Consider the following 27,396-nt stretch of genomic DNA (forward strand, 5'->3'; position numbering starts at 1 on the left):
GCTGCTAAGTCACTTCAGTCATGTCCGACTCTGTGCGACCCCATAGACGGCAGCCCACCAGGCTCCCCCGTCCCTAGGATTCTCCAGGCAAGAACACTGGAGTGAGTTGCCATTTCCTTCTCCAATAAGTATATATAGTTGAAGAGAAAATATTAATGCCTAGCACAGTATTTAAGGGTAAGAAGTATTTTATATGGGGCTTCCCAGGTGGCTCAGTGGTAAAGAATCTGCCTGCCAAGCAGGAGACAAGGGTTCTATCCCTGGGTCAGGAAGATCCCCTGGAGGAAGACATGGCAACCCACTCCAGTATTCTTGCCTGGGAAATCCCATGGACAGAGGAGCCTGGAAGGCTATATAGTCCATGGGGTGGCAAAGTCATGTTCAGCCAGACACGACTGAATGACTAAACACAACAACAACAACAACTATTTTGTATGTGTGTTGAGGTTGAAAACACTGCTGGAAAGGGTAGAGCCATAAACATAATCCCTGCCCTCAACTTGCTTTTAGTCTGGCTGTAACCACTTCAGAAACTGCTTGCTTCTTGTTGTTAATGATAGTTAACATGAAAACATTTTTTATTGAAGTATAATTGACATATAACATTATACTAGTTTTAGGTATTCAACATAATCTTCAATATTTGTATATATTGTAAAATGATCATCACAATAAGTCTAGTTAACATCTGTCACCATATGTAGAGAAGTTTTTATCTTATAGTGAAAACTTTTAATATCTATGGTCTTTAGCTACTTTCATATATGCAATAAATATTACTAACCATAGTCACTATGCTATACATTAAATCCCCATAACATTTTTTAATAACATGAAGTTTGTGCCTTTTATATACATATGTATTTTTTAATTATTTTATTTATTTGGCTGCATTGGGTGTTAGTTGTGGGAATTGGAATCTTTTGTTGCAGTGCGTGGGCTGTTTAGTTGTGGCACTCGGGCTTAGTTGTTCCACTGCCTGTAGGATCTTAGTTCCCCAGTCAGGGATGGAATCCGTGTTCCCTGCACTGCAAGGCAGACTCTTAACCACTGAACCACCAGGGAAATCCCAAAGTTTGTACCTTTCGACCCCTTTCACCCATCTCACTCATTCCCTATCTCCCACCTCTGGCAACCACCAGTCTGTTCTTAGTATCTGTGAATCTGGATTTTTGTTTTGTTTTTAGATTCCACATATAAGTGAGATCATTTGGCATTTGTCTTTCTCCATCTGACTTATTTCACTTAGCATAATGTCCTTGAGGTCCATTCATGTTGTTGCAAATGGCAAGATTTTATTCTTTTTCATGGCTGAAAATATTCCATCGTGTATCTATACCACATCTTTATTCATTCATCGGTGAACATTTAGGCCGTTTCCATATCTTGGCTATTGTAAATAATGCTGCAGGGTTCATATATCTTTTCAAGTTAGTGTTTTCATTGTCTTCGGATAAATACCCAGAAGTGGAATTGCTGGATCACATGGTAGTTCTGTTGTTAATGTGAAATTCAGTACAAAACGTTTATAGTCCTGTGGCTTGGGAGGTTTTGAGCCTTTCTGCTCACATTTTGAGGTTCCACCCTGACACTGATAAAATCAGTTGCTGGACAATAAAGATGACATGCGTACTTTCACCAACAAATGAATTTAATTATAGTGTAGCAGCTAGATGATAATTTCCCCCCTTTGTCTGTGTTAATTATATATACCGTGGTATGCTAGGTCAGCAGTGGTCTAAATACATCCAAGCAAATATTGGGTCTTGCATAAATCATCCCGGACATTTTATGAGGATCAGTCTAATGGCCTCTTGACTTCATTATCTATGGGAATTTGGGGGTCTTACAAAATAAACTGTAATACACATTCATCTCACTGCGAGGAAAGCAGTGTAAAGTGGTAGAAGACTAGCCAGCTCTGGTCGTGTTTTATCTCAGTGCTCAAAACCCAGTAAACCAAAGGGACTCTTGCTGTGTTCCCGTAGTGGTGACTGTTGGCAGAGGCTGCAGCTGTGGAAGACGTGGACATCGAGGTCAAGCCTTTGGGATCACTTTTACCGATCCATTACAAGTCCATGAAAACACTCACCAAGGCTTCCTATTTGACTTGAAACACATTATTTGAAAGGGTGGCCTTCAATTTAGATACCTGGAAAATAGGCTGAGAAGTCTTATGATTCCTCACAAAGCACTCTGTGGTCTCGTCACAAAGTTCTTTAACAATTCAAAGGGCCGTCCTGCGTTGTTTGCAGTTATGTCTTACCTGGAAGAAGGTAGGCTTGGGATTATTTCTTGAATGAGCTGCTGAAGAAAGCTGTTGCCATTGTGTAAGAAAAGGAAGGGGTTAGATTGACAGATATTTATTAATTGTCTGACAAGAGCGTTTTCTGATAATGATTTAGCTCCAGGGGACTGCACCACATTAAATATGCAACTCTGTTTCTTCTAGGTGTCTGAAGGTTCTCTGGTCCATTTTTCATCAAGAAACTTCTCCTTGTCAGCAGAAACAGAAGAAAGGAGCTTCCCCCATGGAAACGAACATCTGTTAAATTGGGCCCGAAAGGAATATGGAGCGGTCACTTCATTCACTGAACTCAAGATAGCAAGAAACATTTATATTAAAGTGGGGGAAGGTAAATTCTATGTGGTCTCAATTAATGACTGATTTATGACAGTCAGTTGTTTTCTTTTCGGAGACCAGGTGGCTAGGGCAAGGAATCAGAGAATTACAGATTGCTGGAGCTGGCAGGACCTGAGAGATCGCTGGGGCCCGCTCCCCACCACATCCTCTCCTTCCCTTTTTCCTTCTGAGGAGATAGGCCTGGTAATGGGGGAGAAGTGGGGAGTAGCCTGGTTGAGAGAGGAGGAAGTTGTTGTGTAGAATTTAGAAGACACCCAGGCACAGAAGTCAGAGGTGAGTGGAAGCTGACAAGCTGAGGTGTGGGAAAGGAAGGGCTAACTGATGGAGTGCAAGGAGAGTTAGCGTGGTGAGTCAGCAGTTAGAGCTTCCTCCCACCTGTTATTCTGCAAACATTTAAAGCCAGTGTCAGTGTTATGGCCTCGAGACATCAGTTTACTTTTGAACAATAGCAGAGGAAGTGTTTGAATGTATTTTTAATACGAATGCTTGTTACAAGGACAAATTATTGGAGAAAGGAGCTGTTTAGCCTTGATAAGAAATGGCCTATTTTAATTTCCTTGCCTTGCAGAGGGATATAAATATCTGGTGATTCAATTTTGAAAGCATATTATTTCTCAAATAACTTCTTTATCATTATTTTTAGTTGAGTATATTTGGAACTCCCAAATAAGTTACTAGAATAACAACTCTTGTGAACCGGCCCTTGTTACAGTCAGGTGATTGTGTGAAAATGGCGTTTCAGGTCCTCTGGGTCCATCTGCTTTCTTCTGAATTCTATAGCAGTTGTATCCTCTATCATAGACTCTGTGGAAGCATGAGTGAGTTATTGAATGCTCGTTCCCAGCCCTTTTCCGGATCTGGGATGTTTGATAGATTCAGGACACTGATGTTAAGTGTGTGCTGTGTGCAGAGGCCGTATCAGGGGATTTCTACATGCACCCTCATTTAACCCTGCCAGTAATCCTAGGAGGAAACCATTATTTTGACCATTTTGCATAGGGGTCAATGGAGGGTTAAGCTAACTTGCTCAAATCCACATTATTATTAGCAAGTGACAAAACTAGAACTCACACTCAGGTTTTCTGACCTTTGAGTCTAATGCTTATTGCCTGATGTTGCATTTTAAGTCTTAGCCCAGTGAGATTGAAGATTGAAGGCAAAAAGAGAATACAGAAGCAGAGGATACAATGGTTAGATAGTATCACTGACTCAGTAGACATGAATCTGAGCAAACTCTAGGAGATAGGAGGAGCCTGGCATGCTGCAGTCCATGAAGTCACAAGGAGTCAGACATGGCTTAGCAACTGAACAACAACAAACATAAAAGTAGGTTACCTAGATGAAAAGGCTTGTTTAGTTGAACAGAGGGAGGAGGAGTTTAAAGGAGAGCAAGTTTCAAAAACTTGAAGTTTGTTATTAAACTCTCATGGTATTCAGGTCGCTAATCATAGAGGTCAAGCCCCATTGGGACAAAACAAACAAAAAATCTCTTTTAATAAAGGTTCTAGGCCCTGACCATGGTCTCTTTTTGAAGCAGAATTTTAGTGCATATTGACTGGATATTGATTACCTCCCTGGAATTTGTTAGAATAAGAACATGTGTTATGGTAACATGTAGAAGGTTGGGCTCTATTCTGTTCTCTTAAGAGGGCATGAGCTTCAGTGCACAAGAGTGAAGGGTCCCATGATTTCCCCAAGGCTGCACACTGGATCAGGGAAGAACTTTAAGGACCTTGTGTCCTGCCCAATAAAAACTTTAATTTCTTGTAAACACCTTTAGAGATCCTAAAACTTGACTCCAGATACCAGTCAGGTGTAAATCACTGGCCCACACCATGGAGAGGAGCAGCTGGGGAAGTGAGGGTCCTTGGCTAGGTTGGTGGACCACGAGGCGCTGTTGTCTGTCACCATGGATTAGACTCTGCTGAGCAGACCTCATCCACTGGTTTCCCAGAACCTGACCTGTCTCTACCCAGCTGAGTTAGGGATCCTAGGCCATGGGCCTCTTCTTATTCTATACAAAGTGTGGTCCCCACCCCAGCAGCATCCTCATCACCTGGGAGCTTTTAGAAATGCTGGTTCTCGGGCCCATCCCAGACCAACTGACTTAAAAACTCTGATGGTAGGGTCCAGCCATCTGTGTTTTAGCAGGCACTCTAGAGTGATTCTGCGTGCTCAGTCACTCAGTTGTGTCTGACTCTTTACGACCCTATGGATTGAAGCCTGCCAGGCTCCTCTGTCCATGGGATTTTCCCAGGAGAAACACTGGAGTGTTGCCATTTCCTCCTCCAAGGGATCTTCCTGACCCAGGGATCGAACCTCCGTCTCCTGTGTCTCCAGCACTGCAGGTAGATTCTTTACCACTGTACTACTTGGGAAGCCCTTGGTGCTTCTATTACTTGGTAAAGTTTGAGAACTACTGCTCTGACCTATATGCTTAGAGTGGAAGAACTGAGGGCTTTCAGTTCTTATCCCAGCTGGGCTTATTATCTGCAAGGCTTCAAGCAACATTCTGATTTACCTACCACCAGAGCCTCAGTTTCCATAGCAGGAAAATGAGGTCTTTACGTTACCCCTCAGGTTCTTCGAGTATGTTATTCTAGCTCTCACAGTGGTTTGTCAATCCTTTCCTAAAATACAAATAAGCATGTGACTTCCCCCCTCCCCCACACTTGCCAGGTTTCTACCCGGGGATTCCCCTTTGTGGTTTCCTCTCTGCTTGGCAGTTGGTATAAGTTTTGATGCCAGGCATGCGGAAGGTCATTTGGGGGCAAAAAAAAAAAAAAAAAAAACACATACATGCATGCACACACAACAAAAAGTGATCAGCTTACTCAACTTAGTGACAATGGCATCTGGGACTTAAGCCCTTAATAGCAGCAACTTTTAAACAATTAAACCTTTCCTGGTGGCTTTGGAGGGTCACAGTGTGGGTGAGCTTTTTGTTGCTTGTCTCAAATCTCACACCAGTATTTGTTAATTCCGAAAACCTATGCCACGTGCCTACTGTGTATGTGCCAGATGCACCCCAGGCTCATCTGTGAACTAGGAATACAGGCCAGAGTCCCAGGAGGGGGTCCTTGTCTCTTGAGTTCCAGACGGGGCTGTCCCTGGCCCATGTCTCCATCCTCTGACGCTTGATGGAGTTTCAGCCTTGCCACCCCGACATCACTTTCTGTCCTGTGATCTGGGGGAGGCGCTGGCAGGGCTACAGCTGCAGGGTGTGCATTCCTCATCTGCTCATCTGGCAAAACCCTTAGCAGATGTGGAGGGGGTGCTGCTCCAGCAGCCAGAGTCAGCAGAGCCTGGGCCTCTTTAAGGGGGTCTTTAGGGAAGAATACAGAATGCACAGCCAACACTTTCTTGAAGTGAACCTTTAAGCAGGGGCCCCGTGAACTCCCTGGGTCCCCCTGTTCTAGGGGTGACACTGGGGGATGCCCTGGTGCCTGGAGCCAGAAAGCTACAGTGTGTGTTGTAGACTTCAGCACAGGGGTGCTGAAGTTGCACAGTTGGGTGGGCAGTATCAACCCAATCTGGGGAACTCCTGGGCTGAGGCCTCACTCCTAAGTGAGACTTGCATATGAATTTGAACCCTGGCATCCTGTCCATTAAATGAAAAAGGCAGAAGTCTGTTTCATTAAAGTGCCAGGTCTCTGATTAATTACCCCTTCTGAAAAAAGCTTGCTGCACCTAGAACTTCCTTGACACCGGTCCCAGCTGTCACACTGCCAGCAGTTTCAAGTTCTGTTTAAACATTTAAACCACTCGATGGAAATCCCATCAGCCATGGTGCTGTGTAAGCAGCATGTGCTCTTGGGGGAGTATCTTAGAACTCTTCGTAAGTGCATCATTTTCCCTGGTAGAGGTGATGAACAGCCCTCAGCACAATGAGATAATGTTTGTGAAAGCACCTTGCAAACTGTTAAGTGCCATATAAACGTTCGCTGTCTGTGTCAAGATTATAAGAAAGAGTGGAAGTCTGCCCTCACTCTAACAGTCTTTAGAGTATAAATGACTCTGAGGAAGAAATATGAAGGAATGATTAATTCTACAGCATGGGCCAGAGAATTAATTAGGTTTCTGGTTCTTCTATTCATTGAAATAGCAAATATCCAAAGAGGAGCATCCTTGGGGCTAGGATGGATAGGTCATTGGATTCAGTGTTGAGTATGCTGAGTGACATAGCTGTTGGGTTTTTAGGTGGGGGGTGCTTGGTAGGCAGATGGCCGTGCAGGTGTGCAGCTCGGGAGCCATGGTCTAGGTACAAGTTGAAGCTGTGGGAGTGATTGAGATCATCTAGGAAGAAGACGAAATAAAAAGAGTTGAGGAAGCAACTGATATTCTTAGCCTTGGTTTATATCAGGGTTAACTGTGGAGCTTTTCAAAACGAAAGCCTTCTAGGTCCCACCTAGATCTTCTGAGTCAGACTCTCCGGGGTGGAGTCCAAACAGGTGGCTTCTGATGTGCACTGAAGATTGAGGACCACAGATGTTTAAAGGATGAGCAGAGGAAGAGCCCGTGAAAGACTGAAAGACAGATCAGAGGAAATGGGTGAGGACAAAGCAGAATCAAAGAAAACAGGAAGGGAGAGGATTTAGACTAGAAGAGGCCACTGGAGTTGGTCAGAAGGAGCCCACTGATGACCACAGAGGAAGCACTTGAGGGCAGAAGCTTGAGGTTCCCTGTGTCCTGCACTTGCCCAGGGTCCCTCTTACCTTCTCTCCTTTGAGTCTGGTTACCACATAGCTCATTGTGTGTGTTTCTTTCTTTCTTTCTTTTTTTACTTTCAGATCAAGTGTTCCCTCCCACGTGCAACATAGGGAAGAATTTTCTCTCCCTCAATTATCTTGCTGAGTACCTTCAGCCCAAAGCTGCAGAAGGGTGTGTGATGTCCAGCCAGCCCCAGGATAAGGAAGTACATATCATTGAGTTGATCACCCCCAACTCTAACCCCTACAGGTGAGTGAGTGTGAGTGTGTGTGTGTTTTCTGAACCAAGAGATGAAAACAAAGACATGATGTGACTTGACAAAATTCTGACTTGAGGCAGGGAGAGGCTCAGCCCTCCCTCGTGTGAGAAGGAGGGAACAGCTTCTATTCACAGAATCTTTGAAGAAAACAGTAAAGATACCAGTGTCGTATTTTATTTTCTGATCTCTCTCTAGATTTCATATATCCCAGATGAGTTCTGAAGCATAATCTGAACTTCTTGGTACAGTCATTCATTGTTATCTGCAGGGGACTGTTTTCAGATACCCCTTGGATACCAAAATCCATAGATGCTCAAGTCTTTTATAAAAATGGCATAGTATTTGCATATAAACTACACGAATTCTCCTGTATACTTGAAATTGCCTCTAGATTACTTATCATACCTACTACTACTACTAAGTCGCTTCAGTCGTGTCCGACTCTGTGTGACCCCATAGACGGCAGCCCACCAGGCTCCGCCATCCCTGGGATTCTCCAGGCAAGAACATTGGAGTGGGTTGCCATTTCCTTCTCCAGTGCATGAAAGTGGAAAGTGAAAGTGAAGTCACTCAGTCGTGTCCGACTCCTAGCGACCCCATGGACTGCAGCCTACCAGGCTCCTCTGTCCATGGGATTTTCCAGGCAAGGGTACTGGAGTGGCGTGCCATTGCCTTCTCCAACTTATCATACCTATTATAATGTAAATGCTATCTAATTAGTTGAAAATACAGTATTTGTTGTTGTGCAGTCACTCAGTCGTCACCGACTCTTTATGATCATGGATTGAAGCAAACCAGGCTTCCCTGTCCTTCACCATTTCCCAGAGCTTGCTCAAACTCATATTCTCATGTCCATTGAGTCAGTGATGCCATCTGACCATCTCATCCTCTGTCATCCCCTTCTCCTCCTGCCTTCAATCTTTCCCAATATCAGGTCTTTTCTAGTGTGTCGACTCTTCACATCAGGTGGCCAAAGTATTGGAGTTTCAACTTCAGCATCAGTCCTTCCAATGAATATTCAGTACTGCTTACCTTTAGGATTGACTGGTTTGATCTCCTTGGAGTCTAAGGGACTCTCGAAAGTCTTCTCCAACACCACAGTTCAAAAGCATCAATTCTTCGGCACTCAGCCTTCTTTATGGTACAACTCTCACATCCATACAAGACTCCTGGAAAGATCACCACTTGCACTATACCAACCTTTGTTGGCAAAGCAATGTCTCTGTTTTTTAATATGCTATCTAGGTTGGTCATAGCTATTCTTCCAAGGAGCAAAGGTCTTTTAATTTCATGGCTGCAGTCACCATCTACAGTGATTTTGGAACCCAAGAAAATAAAGTCTGTTACTGTTTCCCTTGTTTTCCCATCGATTTGCCATGGAGTGATGGGACCATATATGCCATGATCTTAGTTTTTTGAATGTTGAGTTTTAAGCCAGGTTTTTCACTCTCCTCTTTCACCTTCATCAAGAGGCTGTTTAGTTCCTCTTCACTTTCTGCCATAAGTGTGGTGTCATCTGCATATCTGAGGTTATTGATATTTCTCCCAGCAATCTTGATTCCAGCTTGTGCTTCATCCAGCTTGTGCTTATATTAAATACAATATAAATGCTATGTAAATAGTTGCCTGCAAGGAGCAAATTCAAACTTTACTTTTTGAAATTTCCTGGAATTTTTTCCCCCAATGTTTTCCATCTGTGGTTGGTTAAATCTGCAAATGTGGAACCTGGAGACACAGAAGATGGACTGTACTAGTTATAGAACAGACAGTCTTACTCCATTATTATCACCTATGACTGAGGTTATCCCTGATAAGAAAATTACAAAGTGTGCCTTATTAGCATAGTTATCATTTTAACAAATTTTTTTTTAAACAAATCTCTGTTTATAGTGTCCTCAGAGCACTTTAGGCACTCATAACTGTTTGAAGATGTGTGACTGTGTATGTGTGAGTGAGTGTGTGTATGTGTGTCAGAGGAATGGCCCTTCATGGTGACACATCAGAGAACTATTAGATACTTGCCTTTCTCTCCAACCCTCAGCATCCTGTCCAGGACTGAAAATTTAACTCTCTTTATCAAGAATGATTAGGGAATTTACGTAAGAAAGAAAAGGGAGAAAGTAGGCCTTTCTCCCACTTTCACTTGCATTTCATAGGGACTAGTGAGTAAAACTGTTAATTTATATTATAGAAGGATTTTACAGTTAAAATTCTAATCAAACTTTGATTTCAAAAGTGAATAAACTACAGATTGGTTTTTGAAAATGGAAATTTTGTCCCATGTGAAGAATTGTGGAAAATTAAAAGGGAATGGGGATAGAAGTAATGGAAGCATGTATACTTAGGTATTAGCCCTAAGGCTTCGTTTGAGTACTATATATCACTCATTTTATGCTTTCCAAGTGTGTAAAACCAAGATGGAAATAAAGACTTTCCTCTAAATCCAGAATGCCAGAGATGTTATTATTTGGTAAGAATTCTCTTTCGTACTGGATTCTTAGAAGTTTGGATTGTGTTCATGAATTTTCCAATAATCACTTGGTTGACCATCTGTTTTTTTTATTTTAATAGCTATCTCCAGAAGTTTGGGGAAGTTTATGCAGATATGATTTTGTAACAAATGTTAATGGCTTAAGCAAACCTTATATAAGTCAAGAAATGCTCTAGCCTTTTGCTTCTTATTTTATTCTGAAGTTTTCTAACTTTTTACTGCCTCCCTCTTGCGTCCACCCTGCCACCCTCCACTCACCAAACTGCCACCCACTCCTGGTTTGAAGGATTTTGAGCCTATAACAAATTAGAATGTTACATATCGAAGGTGTTGAGCCTGAAGAAGCAACAATTCTGCTTCAAAAGTAAACTCTTGTGGTTTGTTCAAGTCCATTTCAAACAGTGGCCACATGAAATAACCACCTTTTTTTTTTCCCAATGAAGAGAAAAAGTTTAGTGGCTAATTAACCACAGGCGTGTTTTTCTATTGTTATGTAAAATCATTTTGTTATGTGTGCACTAAACAATCTGTTTTGCACATGTCATTTGCCTGGGATCCACTCCAGCTTTTTAATCAACTGGCCAGACACTGGAAACATGAAGACTTGGAAGAGGGGAGTTGCAACTTTCTGGCATTTGGGTCCTAACTCTGCCTTTGTTTTCCACTCACAGTGCTTTCCAGGTGGATATCATAATTGACATAAGACCTTCTCGGAAGGATCCTGAGGTTGTCAAAAATCTGATCCTGATCTTGAAATGCAAAAAGTCTGTCAACTGGGTGATCAAATCTTTCGATATTAAGGGAAACCTGAAAGCTATTGTAAGTTGGTTAAGCATTTCTTTGTTTTGATGAATGGCAGTAATTTAAGCTGTGTTTGTATGTGTTATTTTTGTGAAGTTTTTCTCCATTATTTTTCACTTTATAAAACAGGCTGTTCCTTGGCTTCTCCTGTCAAGGACAGGCAGTGTGGTAGTTAAAAAAGGTCTTTGTGGTCAATACAGACCTGGGTTCAAGTTCAGACTCTGCCACTTATGAACTGTGACCTTGGGCAAGTCCCTTCACCTCTCTGGATCCCACGAGCTTCATTTGTGAAATTCCTGAAATCTATTAGTGTGCTTTCCAGTCTTGTTGTTGTTGTTTTTCAGTTAATGTCTATTTGTGTTTTTTTTTTTTTGTATCAGTTTATTTATTTTTTACTTTATAATATTGTATTGGTTTTGCCATACATCAACATGAATCCGCCACGGGTGTTCACGTGCTCCCCATCCTGACCCCCCTCTCACCTCCCTCCCTGTACCATCCCTCTGGGTCATCCCAGTGTTGTTGTTTAGTTGCTAAGTCGTATCCTACTCTGCGACCCCTTGGACTGTAGCCTGCCAGGTTCCTCTGTCCCTGGGACTTCCAGTCTTAGTAAATATAAAACAATGAACACAAGCATTTCATGGCTGAGAATCCTGTGGGGGCCTCAGTGTCATGGCTGTGAATATCAGCTCTTACTCTAGGGTTGGGTCTTTACGAAAGATGTGGGAAATGAGCTAATTCCAGCTGATTTTTCTTTTCGAGACAAATACTTGGTATTGGCATGTGTTTTTGCTTACTCCTAAGGATAAAACCCTGATAAAAGAATTACAGCTGTGCACAGGTTAGTGAGATGATGCTGGAAAAGTATCCCCAGCCTGTTTCCTAAGCATTCTGTTTCATGAAGGAAATATATGTAAGACGTTTAACTGGGTGGCATGATGGGCAGACAATAGCTCATTTCACGAAAAGTTAAATGTTGAAATTTGGTGGAATCCATTTTTTCCAAGTATGTTTAGGGAGATAGCTATTTGACAGAATATTGCAGCAAATTATATTGAAAGTTAAAGAGTTCCCTTTCCTCATTTTTAAAAAGATAATTATCTCTTTGGATGCATGCGTGCGTGCTAAGTTGCTTCAGCTGTGTCCAACTCTTTGTGACCCTATGGACTGTAGACCACCAGGCCCCTCTGCCCATGGTATTCTCCAGGCAAGAATACTGGATTGGGTTACCATGCCCTCCTCCAGGGGATCTTCCTGACCCAGGGATCAAACCCTTGTGTCTTACGTCTCCTGCATTGGCAGGCGGGTTCTTTACCACTAACGCCACCTGGGAAGCCAATTACATCTTCAGCATCTCTTTTTGCGGGCTTAAATGTTAGTGCATTGTCTTTAAAAAAAATTTTTTTTTAATAAATTTAAATTAAAAATTTTAAACTGGAAGATAATTGCTTTACCGTGTTGTATTGGTTTCTGCCATACAACAGTGTGAATCAGCCATCAGTATATCTATATCCCCTCCCCCTTGAGCCTCCTTCCACTCCACTATCCAACCCCTCTAGGTCATCACAGACCACCAGGCTGAGCTCCCTGTGTTATACAGAAACTCTCACTAGCTGTCTGTCTTACACGTTGGTAGTGTATATGTGTCAGTGCTACTTTCTCAGTTCACCCCACCTCCTCCTTCCCCTGCTGTACCCACAAGTCTCTTCTGTACATCTGCATCTCCATCCTGTGCATCTGCATCTGTCCTGTGTGTTGTCTTTTTTAAAAACTGTGGCCAGTTCCTCTTTCAGTGCCTGCACTGAATCAGTTGGAGTGGGATTTATGTTTTCAGTGGGTTCATGTTTTGGGAGAGGGATGCCTTTGGCATTAGTATTATTCATTCATGGCACCTTCTGTGTGACAACACAGTGAACAGAGCCAGTAGTCCCCTAGGCAACATCCTGTATGAGCATTTGCCAGAGGCAGTGGGTACAGCCATGAGCACACACATCTTAATTTTAAAGTAATCATCTCTGGTTCCTGTGGGTTTTTTTTTTTTTTTTTTTTTAACTTTTAGGGGATCCCAATAAACCATCATGTGTAGTGGTGATACATCAATTTGGCATTGAGCACAAAGCCCAGCAGTGATTTTCTGAAGTCAGAGCTGTTGTGAATGCTTTCCCTGGCATGGCATGAGCAGTGTTGGTGACCTGGGCTGTTTGCAGCCTTTGCTGCCTGGCACACCAGCCAAATGTTTTTAATTTCAGAATAACAAAAACAGGAAAGGGAATCATGCTTTGAAAGGCAGAAACATACGGTACATTTTAATTCCCTGCTGGAGTTCTTGTGTAAATGTTCTCTTGGCCCTGACCCTTTGATGGCTCTTTCTCTCCCTGAGCATGTGTGCCTGGTCCAGGGCAGTCCTGGAGTTCACTCTGAAGGTCCCCACTTCTCCTATGAATCAGAGAGGCTAGAAAAAGAGATTGTTCATCTCAGTGCAAGATCTGTTTATATTGCTCTCCTTGGCTGTACTCCTGTTCCAGGCCAATTTTGGACAATGCATGACAACATTACTAAACAATTAGGTAATGTTTCATGATGTTCCTTTCTATTCTCCCAATCAGTTTCATGCTTTGTGATTTCTTAACTCCTGTCTCAGATGTGAGTTCTGACTGTGCTGGGAGGGAAAGTTACCTGCTAATAAAAAGGTGGAGTGGAGAGAATGCTGGCTTTGAGGCCAGCCAGGTCTGGATTCAAATCCTATTTCCAATTGCTATTATCCCAGTTGATCCTGGGCAATTTCATTGAACTTTGAGTCTGTTTCCTTACCTGTGAAATGGATACAATGATAATACTCACCTTGAGAGTTCTTATGAGGTTTAGCAGAGTCCATTCATTCATTCAACAAATATTTGTTAAGTGTGCCCTGGGTATTTCATCTAAAGCAGTCAGCATACGCCTGCACATGATGAGTTCTCAGCTACATGTACTAGTAAACTTCTGTGAGCCTCGGGTTCCTCTTCTCTAGAAAAGAATAGTAATGCCTACTCCTTATATTTTGGAGAAGAATTAAATAAGAAAACATATATTAAGCACTTAGCACAGTGCCTGCCATAAAAGATGGTGGTAGGGAGTAGGTTTCTATCTTCCTTCTATTAGCAATTCTTTAAGAGTTTGTAGGGACAATTAACAAAGTGAAGATAATGACAAATGTTTACTAAAGGAATTGTGTGGAACTTGATGGGGAAATTTAAAGAAAAGCACCATTGAACATAGGTCGGGTATGTATGTGTGTGTGTGATACGACGTGGGCAGAATGAACCCTCTAAAAGACAGGATGGTCCAAAGAGGCACAGAGGGTTGTGCTGGGCCAGATGGGATTACTACAAGTGTCCACATTACATCATCATGCCCAGCTCTGGCTTTTAATTCGGGGCCCTTATGGACCATGCATAATCACATTTTGGAAAAGACTCCAAAACATAAAATAGATGGAGATAACTTGTTAGAAATTTTCTGTTGTATGATTTCATAGGGCCTCAGGGCTTCAAGTTTGCAAATAGTGAGTTTATTCTTAGAAGAGATATTTTTTAATCCCATTGGGAGTATGGACTGCACCCTCTGCCTAACTTTTCCTCCAGCCCCTGCCCTCCCAGATACCAGCAGTTTTGATGCAGGTGTGTGGATGGTGGGGAGAGGGAAAGGTACTCAGACTCTACTTAACTCATTGTCCTTCGTGAAGATATGGCTGGGAAAGATGGCGGTGGTATTTGAGACCTCCTTGAATACTCCCTAATGGAGTAGCTATACCGAGGCCTTGGGAGCCTGGGAACTCCCAGAAATACAGGATAAGAAACCCATTCATTGCTGGGAACCAACTTGCCTGCCATTGTCCCAAACCTTGCTGCTTTACAAATGCATAGATAGATTTCTAGCCTTGTAAATCCTGAGGTGTAATCAATATGAGTTGTGCTGACAGCTCCTAGTGTTCATGTGGAAAGGTGTAAACAACTCATTCCATATTGCTACAAAAAGAACAGGTGGCAGTTACGATGACAGTATTCTGGAAATACAGTATTTTCTCAGCTGTCCAACAACATGAAAGACTAGGGCAGATGAGGCCAAACAGTATTGTTTAGGCCAGTGTTGCAACTCCAGCCAATCAAAACGACAGGCTGCCTTGAAAGCCCGGAAGGAGCTGTGCTGAAAAAACTGCTGTTGACTCAATGAGTAAAAAGCTCTAAGAACTAATTGGATCCTTCTTTACTTCATTTTGGTTTCCTTCAGTCCTCCTCCTCTCCCTCTCCTCTTTCTTCTTTCCCTTTCCTTAAGGAATGTTTTCTGAATCCCAGTAAGAGCAGAATAATCCAAATCTGTGGAACTGAGGTGTTTTGTTTTTTTTTTTGCTAATGGCTACAGAACTTGGTTACAGCTCTTTCTGGTCCCTTTGCGTGCATTATTGTGACTTGCTACTCTGATGAGCACTTCGGGTAGTAGGAAAATATACTGGGTGAGGTTCTTTCAGCTTTGAATTGAAAATGCGTGTCCTCAGCCAGTATCCCACAACCAGAGAGGCCAAGAGAACGCAGAGACTGTGAATCTTCTATGGTTTTATAATGGGAAAGGATTAATATTTAGTCATGTTAAGGGCAAAGAGAATGGGAAACAAATGGGGAATTTAGGAAAAATGCTGCATCTATGCAGAAGAAAATAATTGGGCATGGAAATTAAAGTGATTTTTATACGACATGAAATGGCATAATCCACTTGCTAGAAGGGCCTTCCAGCCCTGTAGGAACAGATGTTGAAAATGTGGTGACTTCCCTTTGGGTGCTCCCTGCAGCATTCAGCTTCCCTCCCCATCTGAGGAGAGCACTGCAGTAGGATCAAAGTGTAATGTGAAATTTACCTTCCATGTTCTTAGTACTCAGAGTCCTTCAATATTCTTTCCTGGAAAGATTCTTATCACTCAGTTTTAATTTTTAACTGACTACCAAATGAAAGTTAATTTTAAGAGTTATTTGTATTGTGGGATAAAAGTATTGGTACTTAGAGGCATGGTGGCTTAATTTAATATTTTAGACCATAAAATCTAACCATATTCCATTAATAGAACTGGCAAGTGTCTATAGTTACAGGATTGCTAAATTGATCATAAGTTATAAGTGAAATATCGACATTGGTTGTTTCACCTTGTGTCATTCATAGTTTGCAAAGAGGATAGTCTCCACAGTGAAGTAACTAGGCTGTGCCTTCTTTCATTTAAATCTAGGATATAGGAATTAGGGGGTTCGTTGGTGGCTCAGCAGTAAAGAACCTACCTGCCAATGCAGGAGATGCAGGTTCGATCCCTGGGTGGGGGAGATCCCCTGGAGAAGGAAATAGCAACCCACTTCAGTATTCTTGCTAGGAAAATCCCCTGGACAGAGGAGCCTGGTGGGTATTGCAAAAGGGTTGGATGCGACATAGCATCAACATAGAAATAACAACAACAACATAGAAAGCAGAACACAGGCATGTTCGGATAATATAGAATACACATTTCTGAATACTGTATATATAATTTTAAATAAAAATAATAAAAGTTTTGTATCATATTTGATGTGTGTTAATTTAAACATTAACTCTAGTGATGTGCTAATCATGCTTATGATAATTAGATTATCCACTAATGACAAAAATGATTGTTATTTGTATCAACATAAGCAACCCAAATGATGTGACCAGTCAGCATGAATAGATATTTCTTTAATCTTCTGTTACAAGTTTTCACATCAGTATTCTCAGCCCAAGGAAAGTAGGGATCAAAAGAATAAATAGTTTGCTCATACACAATAGAGAATCTATTTGTTTCAGGTATTAAGGTACTGTTTAATTTTATAGACTCATGAGTGAAATTTTATTATTATCTTCAGGCTCCTAATAGTATTGGCTTTGGGAAAGAAAGTGAAAGATCTATGATAATGACCAAATCAAAAAGAGATGACATTCCTTCAACCCAGGAGAGTCTGGTCAAGTGGGCTTTGGACAATGGCTATAGTCCAGTAACATCATACACAGTGGCTCCTATGGCTAATAGATTCCATCTTCGGCTTGAAAGCAATGGTAAGTATGATTTTTTTGTTATTGTTTGTATAAAAAATACCCCCCCCCAAATGTGCTTTCCAATGAAGAACTTTCATTTCAACTCATATGGTGCTGTTTTTCTGTTGCAAATTTTAACAATTCATTTGACTACTTTTTACTGTAAAGCTTAAAGTTACGTAGAATTGTGCTAGATTATTTTGGTGAAACTATCTTGAATACAGACTTTTTACTAACATAGAGTCAATTGCATATCAGAAAACTTTGTTATAGATCACTTTCTCTCTGCATATATTAAGGATAAATTAGTCTGGGTTCTTTTCTCAGAGGAGCTTAGTGATCACTTTGGGCTGAGATACAGAGGGGTTGGGACAGCAGGAGAGAAGTCTTAGGTCAGGCCAGATCTCATAGGAAGTCACGAGGACTCATACTTGTGCTTTCTCATCCTCACCCAGAGGGAATATAGGCGTTATTACCCCACTTAGATGGAGGAGAAAGCAGAGGCTTAATAAGCTCTTTGAGGTTCTCCAGAGTCTTATAGCTACTAAGACTCGAACCCCAGGTTTTCTGATCCCTAGATCTCTTGCTCATTGCATGGTACTACAACTGAGTGCAGGGTTGGTAGAATGAAGGTTGGGAGTCCAGGTTCAAGTCCCAGCCCTGATATTTGATCACTGTTTTTGGAAGTTGCTTAACTTCTGAGCCTCTGATTCCTCCTCAGCCATATGGGGGAAACAGTAGGACCCATCTCACAGGGTGGTTGTGAAGGTTTTTTGTTAACAAATTAAAAACCTCCAAACCTCTTCCTTCTTTTGGACCCATACAACTAACTGTGCCATCCTTTAAAAAAAATGGTATTGAAGGAGAGCTAAGGTCTACTGTCATCATCTTTTCCAACTCCCATTGCAGGATAGATTAACCTCAAGTATATATCAGTTGACTTTGAAGGGATAATTGAAGCTAAGCAGCTTTTTCTTTTTGTTGGGGGACTAGGTTCTAAAAGGTACCTAGATATCTGTTAGAATTTAGCAGTGAAATAGGAGGTAGCAAAATAATTTCAAAATAGCAGTATTGTTTCAAGAAATCTTTAGATACTGTCCTAAAGAATCTCTAGATTCAAGGAAAGTATTTCATTGGCATTTGAATGGAATAATATCATCCCACATAACTTATTCAAAGAGTAGATTTTTTTATAGCTTGAAGGGCCTTAGAAATCATCTAATCCAGCAGTTTTTAATCTTGGCTGCACATTGGAGTCACATGGGGAGCTTTAAAACATAATGATTTAAAGAGAGTTCAGTTCTTAATTGGGCTGGGGTACAGCCTGAGCATAGGGATGCTTTTTTTTAAGCTCCCAGAGTGATTTCAGTGTGTAGCCAAAGTTGAGAACCACTGATCTAATTCAACCTCTTATTTAAAAAAAATTGGGAAACCAAAGCACAGAGAAGTAAGCTACTTACCCAAAGCTGCCAGACCAGTTAGAAAGAACATCAGGACTAGAATTCGGGCTTCGAGACAGACTTCACATCTCCTTTATACATTGCTCATGAGGGATAATTTTACATATGCCCATTCTGTGCTCATTCCTCTTATTCTCACCTTTCATGATAATGATTGTGACCTGGCATCAAACACTGATGATGTTCTGCCTTCTTCTCTTAACATCAGAGGAGATGAGAGATGAGGAGGTCCATACCGTCCCTCCTGAGCTACGGATCCTGCTGGGCCCTGGTACTCTGCCTGCCCTGGACAACCCACCCATTCGGGGAGGGGGAAGCCGAAATGGAGGTTTCCCTTTTCCCTTCCCCGACATCTCCAGGAGAGGCCGGAAGGAAGGGGGAGAAGATGGGATCCTTCGGCCAAAGGACCCTGTCATCCCTGGCATCCTGTTCCCTGATCCCAGAGAGCCAGAGGAGGTGCAGGGCAGCACAGATGTTGCCCTGTCCGTCAAGTGTGACAATGAGAAGATGACTGTGGCTGTAGACAAAGATTCTTTTCAGGTTGGTGCAGTTTCTTAAAGGAGAGAATGGGAGGTTACCTCGCTGTCCATCTCACCTCAGTCTGTGTGAGTTATTTCCAGCTCTTTCACTTTTGAACTCTGGAGATTTGATACTGTTTTCTCAGTTGGATGGGCTCACTTCCCCTTGGCTGTGAGTCTCACCCGGTTCCTGTTGTTCTCAGTGAGGGGGGGTTCCAGATCCTTGTGTGTCAATATTTTGCTATTGAATTTCCAAGGCCAACAAACACAAATCTGGGGCTGTTGAGAGATGGTAGGCTGAAAGGAGGTAAGGGGGGAGAGGGAGTGCAGGCTTCCAGTGACCTTTATTTGGAAGACCAGGCAAAATGTGTGAACTGCGTGCTGTAGAATGGTCTGTGGACCCCTCTTTATGTCTTTGGTGGTGGTTGTTTCAGGCCAGCGGCTACTCTGGGATGGAGCTCACCTTGTTGGATCCAACCTGCAAGGCCAAGACAAATGACACCCACTTCATTTTGGAGTCTCCCCTGAATGGCTGTGGGACTCGGCTCCGGCGAGCAGCCCCTGATGGTGTGGTTTACTACAACTCCGTGAGTGTTCTCCAGGACAAAGCTTTCCCTTTGCCTGAGCCTTGCTGGGTGTTACCTTAAAATTAGTCTTAAGATTTCTATGAAAGTGAGGAGGGCCATGTACCCCAGACTTGAATGAAGCCCAGTGTTGGTTCTCAACAAAATGGGATGTACTCTGACCCTGAACACTTTTGTTTTGTTGGTGAGTGTGTGGGAGTTGGGAGGCCCTGTTTTCTCGGCTGGAACATTTGTGATGATCTTTCCCACCCTTCCTTCCATCTCCTGGTGGCAAAGCGTTCACTGGCAAGGTGCTTATGGCTTTTTCTGGCTAAGCTGCAGGCTCAGATGGCCTGGTTCACATGAGGACAAACTCCAAGGCTATGAATGAGCACCTCTGTACAACTGAGCTAACCAGATCCATGGTTCATCTGAGATCCATGGCCTCATCTGAGGCATGTCTAGAAGTAGGAGAACTTTTCCTTCCCTAATGAACAAAAGAACCAAAAGAGAGAAGTCTGAAAAGGTCCTTTGAGAAATTATTAAATCTCTCTCCATCCTTAGGAAAGACCCTAAATTGAAGAACATCTCCTACTTTCGAAGTTACCCAGATTCCCCAATGATAGTCATTGCAGTAGCTACCCTTCACTTTCCAGACATCATTCTTGGAAGTTCACCTTAATCTTTTCAGATTAAATCTGTTTGTGTAGAGGCGGATACTACACAGTGAACGTTAAAAGAATTTGAACATGAAATTTCAAAAGGATTTTAAAGTGATAATTTTGCAATTTGAGTTGTACTTTTGATGATAGAAACAGGGCTCCAAGATCCCCGCGTCCAGCTTTGACGCGTGTGTGTGTGTCTGTGCTCAGGGCCTACCCAGCTTCGGCATGGGCTGGGGAGGCCCCGACTACTCTGTTTATTCCACTCCTGGTCCACAGATAGGACCCAGCCAAGGAGGAGACTGGCTTTCTGGTCAGCATGGCTCATGTAGGGACTGACTCTCCTGTGAGCCAAGTTTATTGTTCCTCAGACAATTTTAGAATGTTTGAGCTGGAAAGAACCCTAAGATGATCTCATTCAGCGTCCTCATTTCACAGGTGAGGAAATTGAACTCCAGGGAGTTACGAGACTTGTTTGGATTTGAGAGACGAGTTAGTGGTAGAGCCAGGACTGAATCCAGCTTCCCAACCTCTCATCCACTGATCTTCCCCCAGCCCTAGGCTGGAGCAGCTACTCCGCTTTGTTACTGAAATTATTTATTAACCTTTGACTTCTGTGATGAACACTCTTCTGCCAATTCCAACACTCATTTTCTTGCAATTATCCAGTTTTTCCAGATGTAATGAGTGTCATATATTACTGGTATACGTGATTTTGGAATTTTAAACTCTTTTAAAAATATTTCTATATATTTTTGGCTGTGCTGGGTCTATGTTGCGGTGCGGGCTTTCTCTAGCTGCAGTGTACAGGCTCCTCATTGCAGGGCGTCTCTTGCTGTGGAACACGGGCTCTGGGGCACATGGGCTTCAGCAGTTGCAGCATGTGGGCTCGGTAGTTGCAGCTCCCAGCTCTAGAGCACAGGCTCAGTAGTTATGGCTCACGGGCTTGGTTGCTCTGAGGCAAGCAGGATCTTCCCAGATCAGGGATCAAACCTATGTCTCCTACATTGGCAGGTGGATTCTTTACCACTGAGACACCAGGAAAGCCCTGGAATTTTAAACTTTGATTTGAATTAATGCCAATAAGAGGCCATGATAACTGGTTAAGTTAAAAAAAAAAAAAAAAAGTGCCATCTACCTCAGGAGAGAAAAGTATATTGCTTCTTCTTCTTTTTAAAAAAAATTATTATAGGGTAAGTAATAACCTAACTTGCTTCAGTTGCATCACTAATTTCTTTGAGGACCTGGGAAAGAATAGAGAGGCAATTTTCCTTCATTTCTTTCCCGTTCTGCTCTCCTCTCAGTGGCTATTTTAACCATTTCTTCTAGTTATAATTGTTTGTAGTAGTTTTCAGACTTAATATCTATTTTCATTTTACAACATATTCAAAATCTAAGGAGGTGGAGCATAAAATCAAACAAAAATTATAACTATCCCATGTATGCAAATAAATTAGGAGTTAAGGAGTCCTAATTCCTGGGTGAATTTTTTCATCTTACATAGAACTAACCTTCTACCAGTGTTAAGATAGGTTTTCATGGCATAGAACTTGTTGTTCTTTCCTGCATCTATACCTCATACAGGAGATAGTGGGGGAGATGGACACATAGAGGAGAAGGGTAAGGAAAGAATGGTTCAATAGTGAACATCAGGTTCTTTGCTTCTGATTCAAACCAAACTTTACCAAATCTTTTTTTTTTTTTTTTTGGCTGTGTGGGACCTTGGCATGCAAATTCTTAGTGGCAGCATGTGGAATATGGTTCCCTGACCAGGGATGAAACACAGGCCCCTTGCATTGGGAGCTCAGTCTTAAGCCACTGGATCACCAGGGAAGTCCCTGTCAAATCTCGACAGACACAACTTACAAGAACTCCTTGGATTAGCCAAATCAGTGTTTCTTAGAGTTTTCAGTATAAAGGCCCCTAAGGAGAAACTCCCCCACCCACTACAGTACAGGTGGGCCTGTTGAAAACCCCACCCAACCCCATTTCAGTGTCTAGTGTTTTCACACTATTTGAAATACATATTTTATTTTAAATCTTAATTTATTATGCATTGGGCTTCTTCTTTTTCATTTCTTTGAGGATAAAATCCTAAAAAAAAACTTGGAGTTTTTTTTTTTTAATTAAGTCAGATTTTCAGTTCACCTCAGAATTTATTACATGGGTGTTTATGTGAGGTGGAACCAAAGTATGTGATTGGGTGTTTTCATAACACTGTGCTTTCCTTGCCTTTTAGATTGTGATTCAGATTCCACCCTCTGGGGATAGTAGTGGTTGGCCAGATGGTTATGAAGATTTAGAGTCTGGTGATAATGGATTTCCAGGAGACATGGATGAAGGGGACACTTCCTTCTTCAGCCGACTTGAAATTGTGGTGGTATGTATTTGTTTGTAGGAGGTAGTTTGTAGAGATTGTTGTCTTTTTGGTTGGCTTTAGTCGGGGACCATTGGAAAATAAAATCAGATGTTAAAGGCTAAAGCTTCTAAAGCTACATGCTTCATTTGACTGTGATTTGTTTCCATCTGTTTTCTTCTTTTCTCCAGTTTAATTGTAGCCTGCGACAGGTAGGGAATCCCCGTACCTTCCAGGACGAACCCAACAGGAACGTCACCTTCAACATGGAGCTGTACAACACTGACCTCTTTCTCGTGCCCTCCCAGGGGGTCTTCTCCGTGGCAGAGAATGGACACGTTTATGTTGAGGTGAGACCCGTATGTTAGCCTTGAGCTGTTAGGTTAGCGGAGATTCTTAGTGGCTCCTGAGCATGAGTGAAAGCCCCTGGGGGCAGACGTTTTCCTGCCTTCCTCAGCCTTGACCAGCTCTGGATGAAGGCTTCACTCAAAAGACGCTTCCACATTGGTTTCTGACCAAAGCAGGAAATTTCAGGATTCATTGCATTATGCTAAATGGAGAGAGCATTTTATAGATGAATGGATGAAATGTTTTGTTTTTTTTTAATCAGGGGCATAAATTCTTATAAAGCCTTGTCCTTACTTTGTCCTTTGTATTTTTGCCAAGGGCATTCGTTCAGTAGTTGCAGTATCAGAGTTAACAAGGGAATATTTCAAACCCCCTCAGAGACTATCTTTTAAACTGTGCATACTTTTGAGTGAAATACTGTATGTTACCATAGCTCATGAAAATTGGTTTTTTTCCTAGATCATTATCTAAATGTATCTATGGCGGTGGTTTGGTGGTTTCGTTGCTAAGTCCAGTCTGACTCTTGCGACCCCGTGGACTGTAGCCTGCTAGGCTCCTCTGTCCATGGGATTCTCCAGGCAAGAATACTGGAATGGATTGCCATTTCCTTCTCCAGGGGATCTTCCCGACCAAGGGATCGAACCCAGATCTCTTTCATTGCAGGCAGATTCTTTACCAACTGAGCTATGAGGGAAGCCCCAATGTATCTATAAATTTATTAAAATTATTTCCTGTGTATAACAGTAATAACCAGACATAATGTAAATCTGTGGAGTGACTACAGAACTCTTAGGTAGTGGTGGTAATAATGAAATAACAACAGCTAAAGTTTATTGTAGATTTATTTTGTGCCAAGCTCAGTTATAAGTTCTCAGTTATAAGGACTCGTATTCTTCTGAGCAGTTCTATTACACAGGACTGTTAATATCCCTGCCGGGGACCAGCCCCGGCTGATCCAGGGTATTCGAAGGAGAGACGGCGTAGGCGAGGATCAGGATACAATAGCTTAATTAAACGTTAATTAAGGATATAAAGAGTAATAGAATGAGGATAGCTCAGTAGGAAAATTCAGTGGAGAAAAGAGGCTGAGCAGCTTGGTTTACACGGGAGACCAATAAAACTTCAAGACAAGAAGTTTGCACCACTTACGTAGGCCGCAGGCATCCTTCCGTTCTCCCGAAGGAGAGGCGACACTGAGGCCTCCTCGGTCGGATCTTAGAAGCCCAGGCATAATTAGTAAGCATGGTGGGTTCCGCGCTCCAGATGGAGACTCAACCAGAGTGAGAGAGAGAGCGACATGGGGAGACCAGTATTTCGAGAAACTGATCCCAATTCTTTATTTTCCAGAGTCTGTTTTTATACACTGAGATGTTATACAAAAGTCACGTGGGGACAGCAGTCCTGACTTTTATTAAAGTCAGGTGCTTCACACAAATGTATACAGAGGTCTTAGGGGTGTTACATCATCTTCTGGCCGGGGGGCCTGCTGACAATTTACGACCCTCTCCTTGTGACAGCGGTCAGTCAATCAGGACACTTATTTCTCCAGGGCTGATTATTCTCAAAACAGACGCCACCCAAATAAAGTTACATTCCTACAGGGTGAGGGTGTAGTGGGTTTTAGTTAAGGAAAGAATTTACTTAGCCTAAGGTCTAACGTGATTAATATCAAAGGTTAATACTTATTCCTTCTATATATTCATTAATGTGTGTAAGGGCAGGGGATGTGGAGACGTAGCAACAAACATTGGCTCAACAAATGAAAAACCCTTCACCAACACAATTTCTAATTAGCCCACTATACTTATAGTTTTCTAACTTCTCTAAAGAACCTGTTTTTAGAGGGTTTAAAGCATCTCGTGCCTCTCACGGTTGGGAGGCTGTGAGCAATCACATGTGGCCGGACGAGCCTGTCAGGCAGGCTAGAGAACCTTCAGAGGAGTTTGTAGGTTAAAACACTCTTGTCACACCCAAGAGTTTTTATTGACTAGAGCTCTAGGTTAACTCCTTCTCCGAAAGAGGTGGTGGGGGACAGCCCCCCGTAAAGTCAGAGGTGTAGGTAAGAGCACAAAGTAGTAAAGTAGGCAGGCTCTGGTTATGGGGGTAGATGCTTGAGGATTTCCAGGGGGACTCCTGAGGCTCGATCCCGCCTTTGCGTATGTCGAGCCTCCTTCCTCATGACCTTTGCCATGGGCGGAGTACCTCACTCTGGCCCCCAACATATCCCCATTTTGTGGATGAGGAAATTGAGGCCCAAATTTGTCTAAGGTCGCACAATTAGTACCTAGTTGAGTTCAGAGTCAGGGTTCATACTCAGTCCATCTGGCTCCAGAGACCACACTGCTGTCCACAGGATGCCATCATTTATCCTCAAAGTGCCATTTTCAAGAGGGAGAAAATGTAACCTCTTTGCAGTGCCAATACCCAAGTTCACAGAGTGGATTCTAGAGAAGATAATTATGCTCATGACCCCAGAATGTCTGCTGGTCTTACAGGAAAGTCGTCCTCTATCGAGCTGGTTTTGGTGCTAAGATGCAGGCTGGTGTTCTCCACTATGGGAGGAGGGAGAAGCTTAAGGGGCCAAAATGGGATACTTCCATATATTAAAAATGACTTCAGTACACATATTTCTATTTAAGAAAGACAAATAACTCACATTTATACTGATTCTGGGACGGAGCCCACAGGCTCTAGACATTTTCTTGGATCATCTCCTGCTTTCTGATTTCCCTCTTCTGAGAGATCTTCTCTTTCATTGGGTACTCCTTTCTCTGTTAGGGAAGATATACTGCTTTCTATGTGCTGTCCCTGATCAGAGCTCTCTCCTAATCCAACACTGGTGTTTTCTTCTTGCTATTCCGGCTGCTCCATCCACATGTGTGGTTGGTCAGTGATGCACTATTGTACTATAGGTTTTAGGGGCGCTGCTTAACTGCAGTTTGTTCTTTTCCAGATGTGTGCCTGGCTTTGCCAATTTGTGGCTTTGCTGCCTTAAATCTTCCTCATACATCCAACTCTGAATGTTTTGGGTTTTCTCCCTCCTCCCCAACTGCCTCCCCCAACCCCCAGTGCTGGCTTATTTGAAATATATTTTCTTTTTCATTCTTATTCTCCCATTTGTAGATTATATTGTTCATAATTGAATTGAATCAAAGACATTGTGAAAGTGATGGAAAAAAACAAACCAAGTCTTTTTGCTATGCCATTTTAAACATCATTAAAATGATATGTAAAAGTCGCTCAGTTGTGTCCAACTCTTTGCGACCCCATGGACTATACAGTCCATGGAATTCTCCAGGCCAGAATACTGGAGTGGGTAGCTGTTTCCTTCCCCAGGAGATCTTCCCAGGTCTCCCACATTGCAGGCAGATTCTTCACCAGCTGAGCCACCAGGGCAAATACATAATAATACACTGAAGAGAATTTGGGGAAAGGGGAACTGTTATAAACTACTTTATTTTAAAATTGTTTTAAACCACCTAAAATATGAGAGAGAATTGGTATATATTTTGCTAAATAGGATAGTAGCCATGCCTAGTCTTTTTTGTCTCATTTTGGACTCCACCGCTGATAAGAAAATGTTTTATTTGGGGAAAGTAAGTAAAACTTAATCATTGACTTGGTCTAAAGAGCTATTTCCATGTTTCCTCTTGTGGCCATTCTTATCACATCGCCTCCCAGAATCTCCTATTTCCTCTAGATCATGATCTCTTCCTTTAATCCAAGACGTTACCAGTTTTGCCACTTGGTCTTTGGTCATCTTTGGGTGATAGTTGGTCACACAGTTGGCACATTTTCTTTTAGTTCATTTGTCTTGGGAAGTTAAAAATATAAGTCTATATGTTGTTTTTGTTGTTCAGTCAATAAGTCATGTCCCACTCTTTGCAACCTCATGAACTGCGGCACGCCAGGCTTCTCTGTCCATCACTATCTCCCTGAGTTTCCTCAAACTTACGTTCATTGAGTCAGTGATGCCAGCCAACCATCTCATCCTCTGTTGCCCCCTTCTCCTCTTACCCTCAATCCTTCTCAGCATCAGGGGCTTTTCCACTGAGTCAGCTCTTCTCATCAGGTGGCCAAAGTATTGGAGCTTCAGCTTCAGCATCAGTCCTGCCAATGAATATTCAGGGTTGATGTCTAATATAACCCCCCAAATGTAAATGTAGATTAGTACTGCTAGTATTAGCTGGCATTTCCTAACTATCAGAGAGCTGTGTGGTATGCATATAATTTTGACTTTACAGATTGTCACAGTTGCTGTATCTAGTCAGTGCCCTCATTCTGTGGGGGCAGAAACCAAGGGTCAGTGCTCATGGCGAGTGAGCAGCAGAGTCCTGCCACTGTTCATTTCCAGTCCATTTCAGAGTAAAAGACTTATTGACAATAGTCTTTTTTTCCTCTCAAACAATTTTTTGGAGTACCTTAGCTATTCTGCCATTGCAGATCATTGATCATTGAGATTAGAGAAAAGGTTTGCATTTCTTCTATCACACGTTTTTGCATTGTGGGTTCTGAGTT

The 27,396-nt window shown here is 42.3% G+C and overlaps 1 protein-coding gene across 4 annotated transcripts in view; it reads left to right on the forward strand.

Moving 5' to 3' along the window:
* TGFBR3 (transforming growth factor beta receptor 3) overlaps nt 1-27,396 on the forward strand; it is a 209,669-nt gene that overhangs the window by 152,617 nt on the left and 29,656 nt on the right. For all 4 annotated transcript variants that reach the window (XM_027536536.1, XM_027536535.1, XM_027536533.1 and 1 more), the window contains 8 exons: nt 2,453-2,636; nt 7,435-7,603; nt 10,776-10,923; nt 16,803-16,992; nt 18,640-18,971; nt 19,384-19,536; nt 22,414-22,554; nt 22,722-22,880. In XM_027536536.1, coding sequence (XP_027392337.1) covers nt 2,453-2,636; nt 7,435-7,603; nt 10,776-10,923; nt 16,803-16,992; nt 18,640-18,971; nt 19,384-19,536; nt 22,414-22,554; nt 22,722-22,880 — 1,476 coding nt within the window. The remainder of the gene's footprint in view (nt 1-2,452; nt 2,637-7,434; nt 7,604-10,775; nt 10,924-16,802; nt 16,993-18,639; nt 18,972-19,383; nt 19,537-22,413; nt 22,555-22,721; nt 22,881-27,396) is intronic.

This window comes from Bos indicus x Bos taurus, chromosome 3 (assembly GCF_003369695.1).
Source record: "Bos indicus x Bos taurus breed Angus x Brahman F1 hybrid chromosome 3, Bos_hybrid_MaternalHap_v2.0, whole genome shotgun sequence".
In the NCBI taxonomy this organism is placed as follows: Eukaryota; Metazoa; Chordata; class Mammalia; order Artiodactyla; family Bovidae; genus Bos; species Bos indicus x Bos taurus.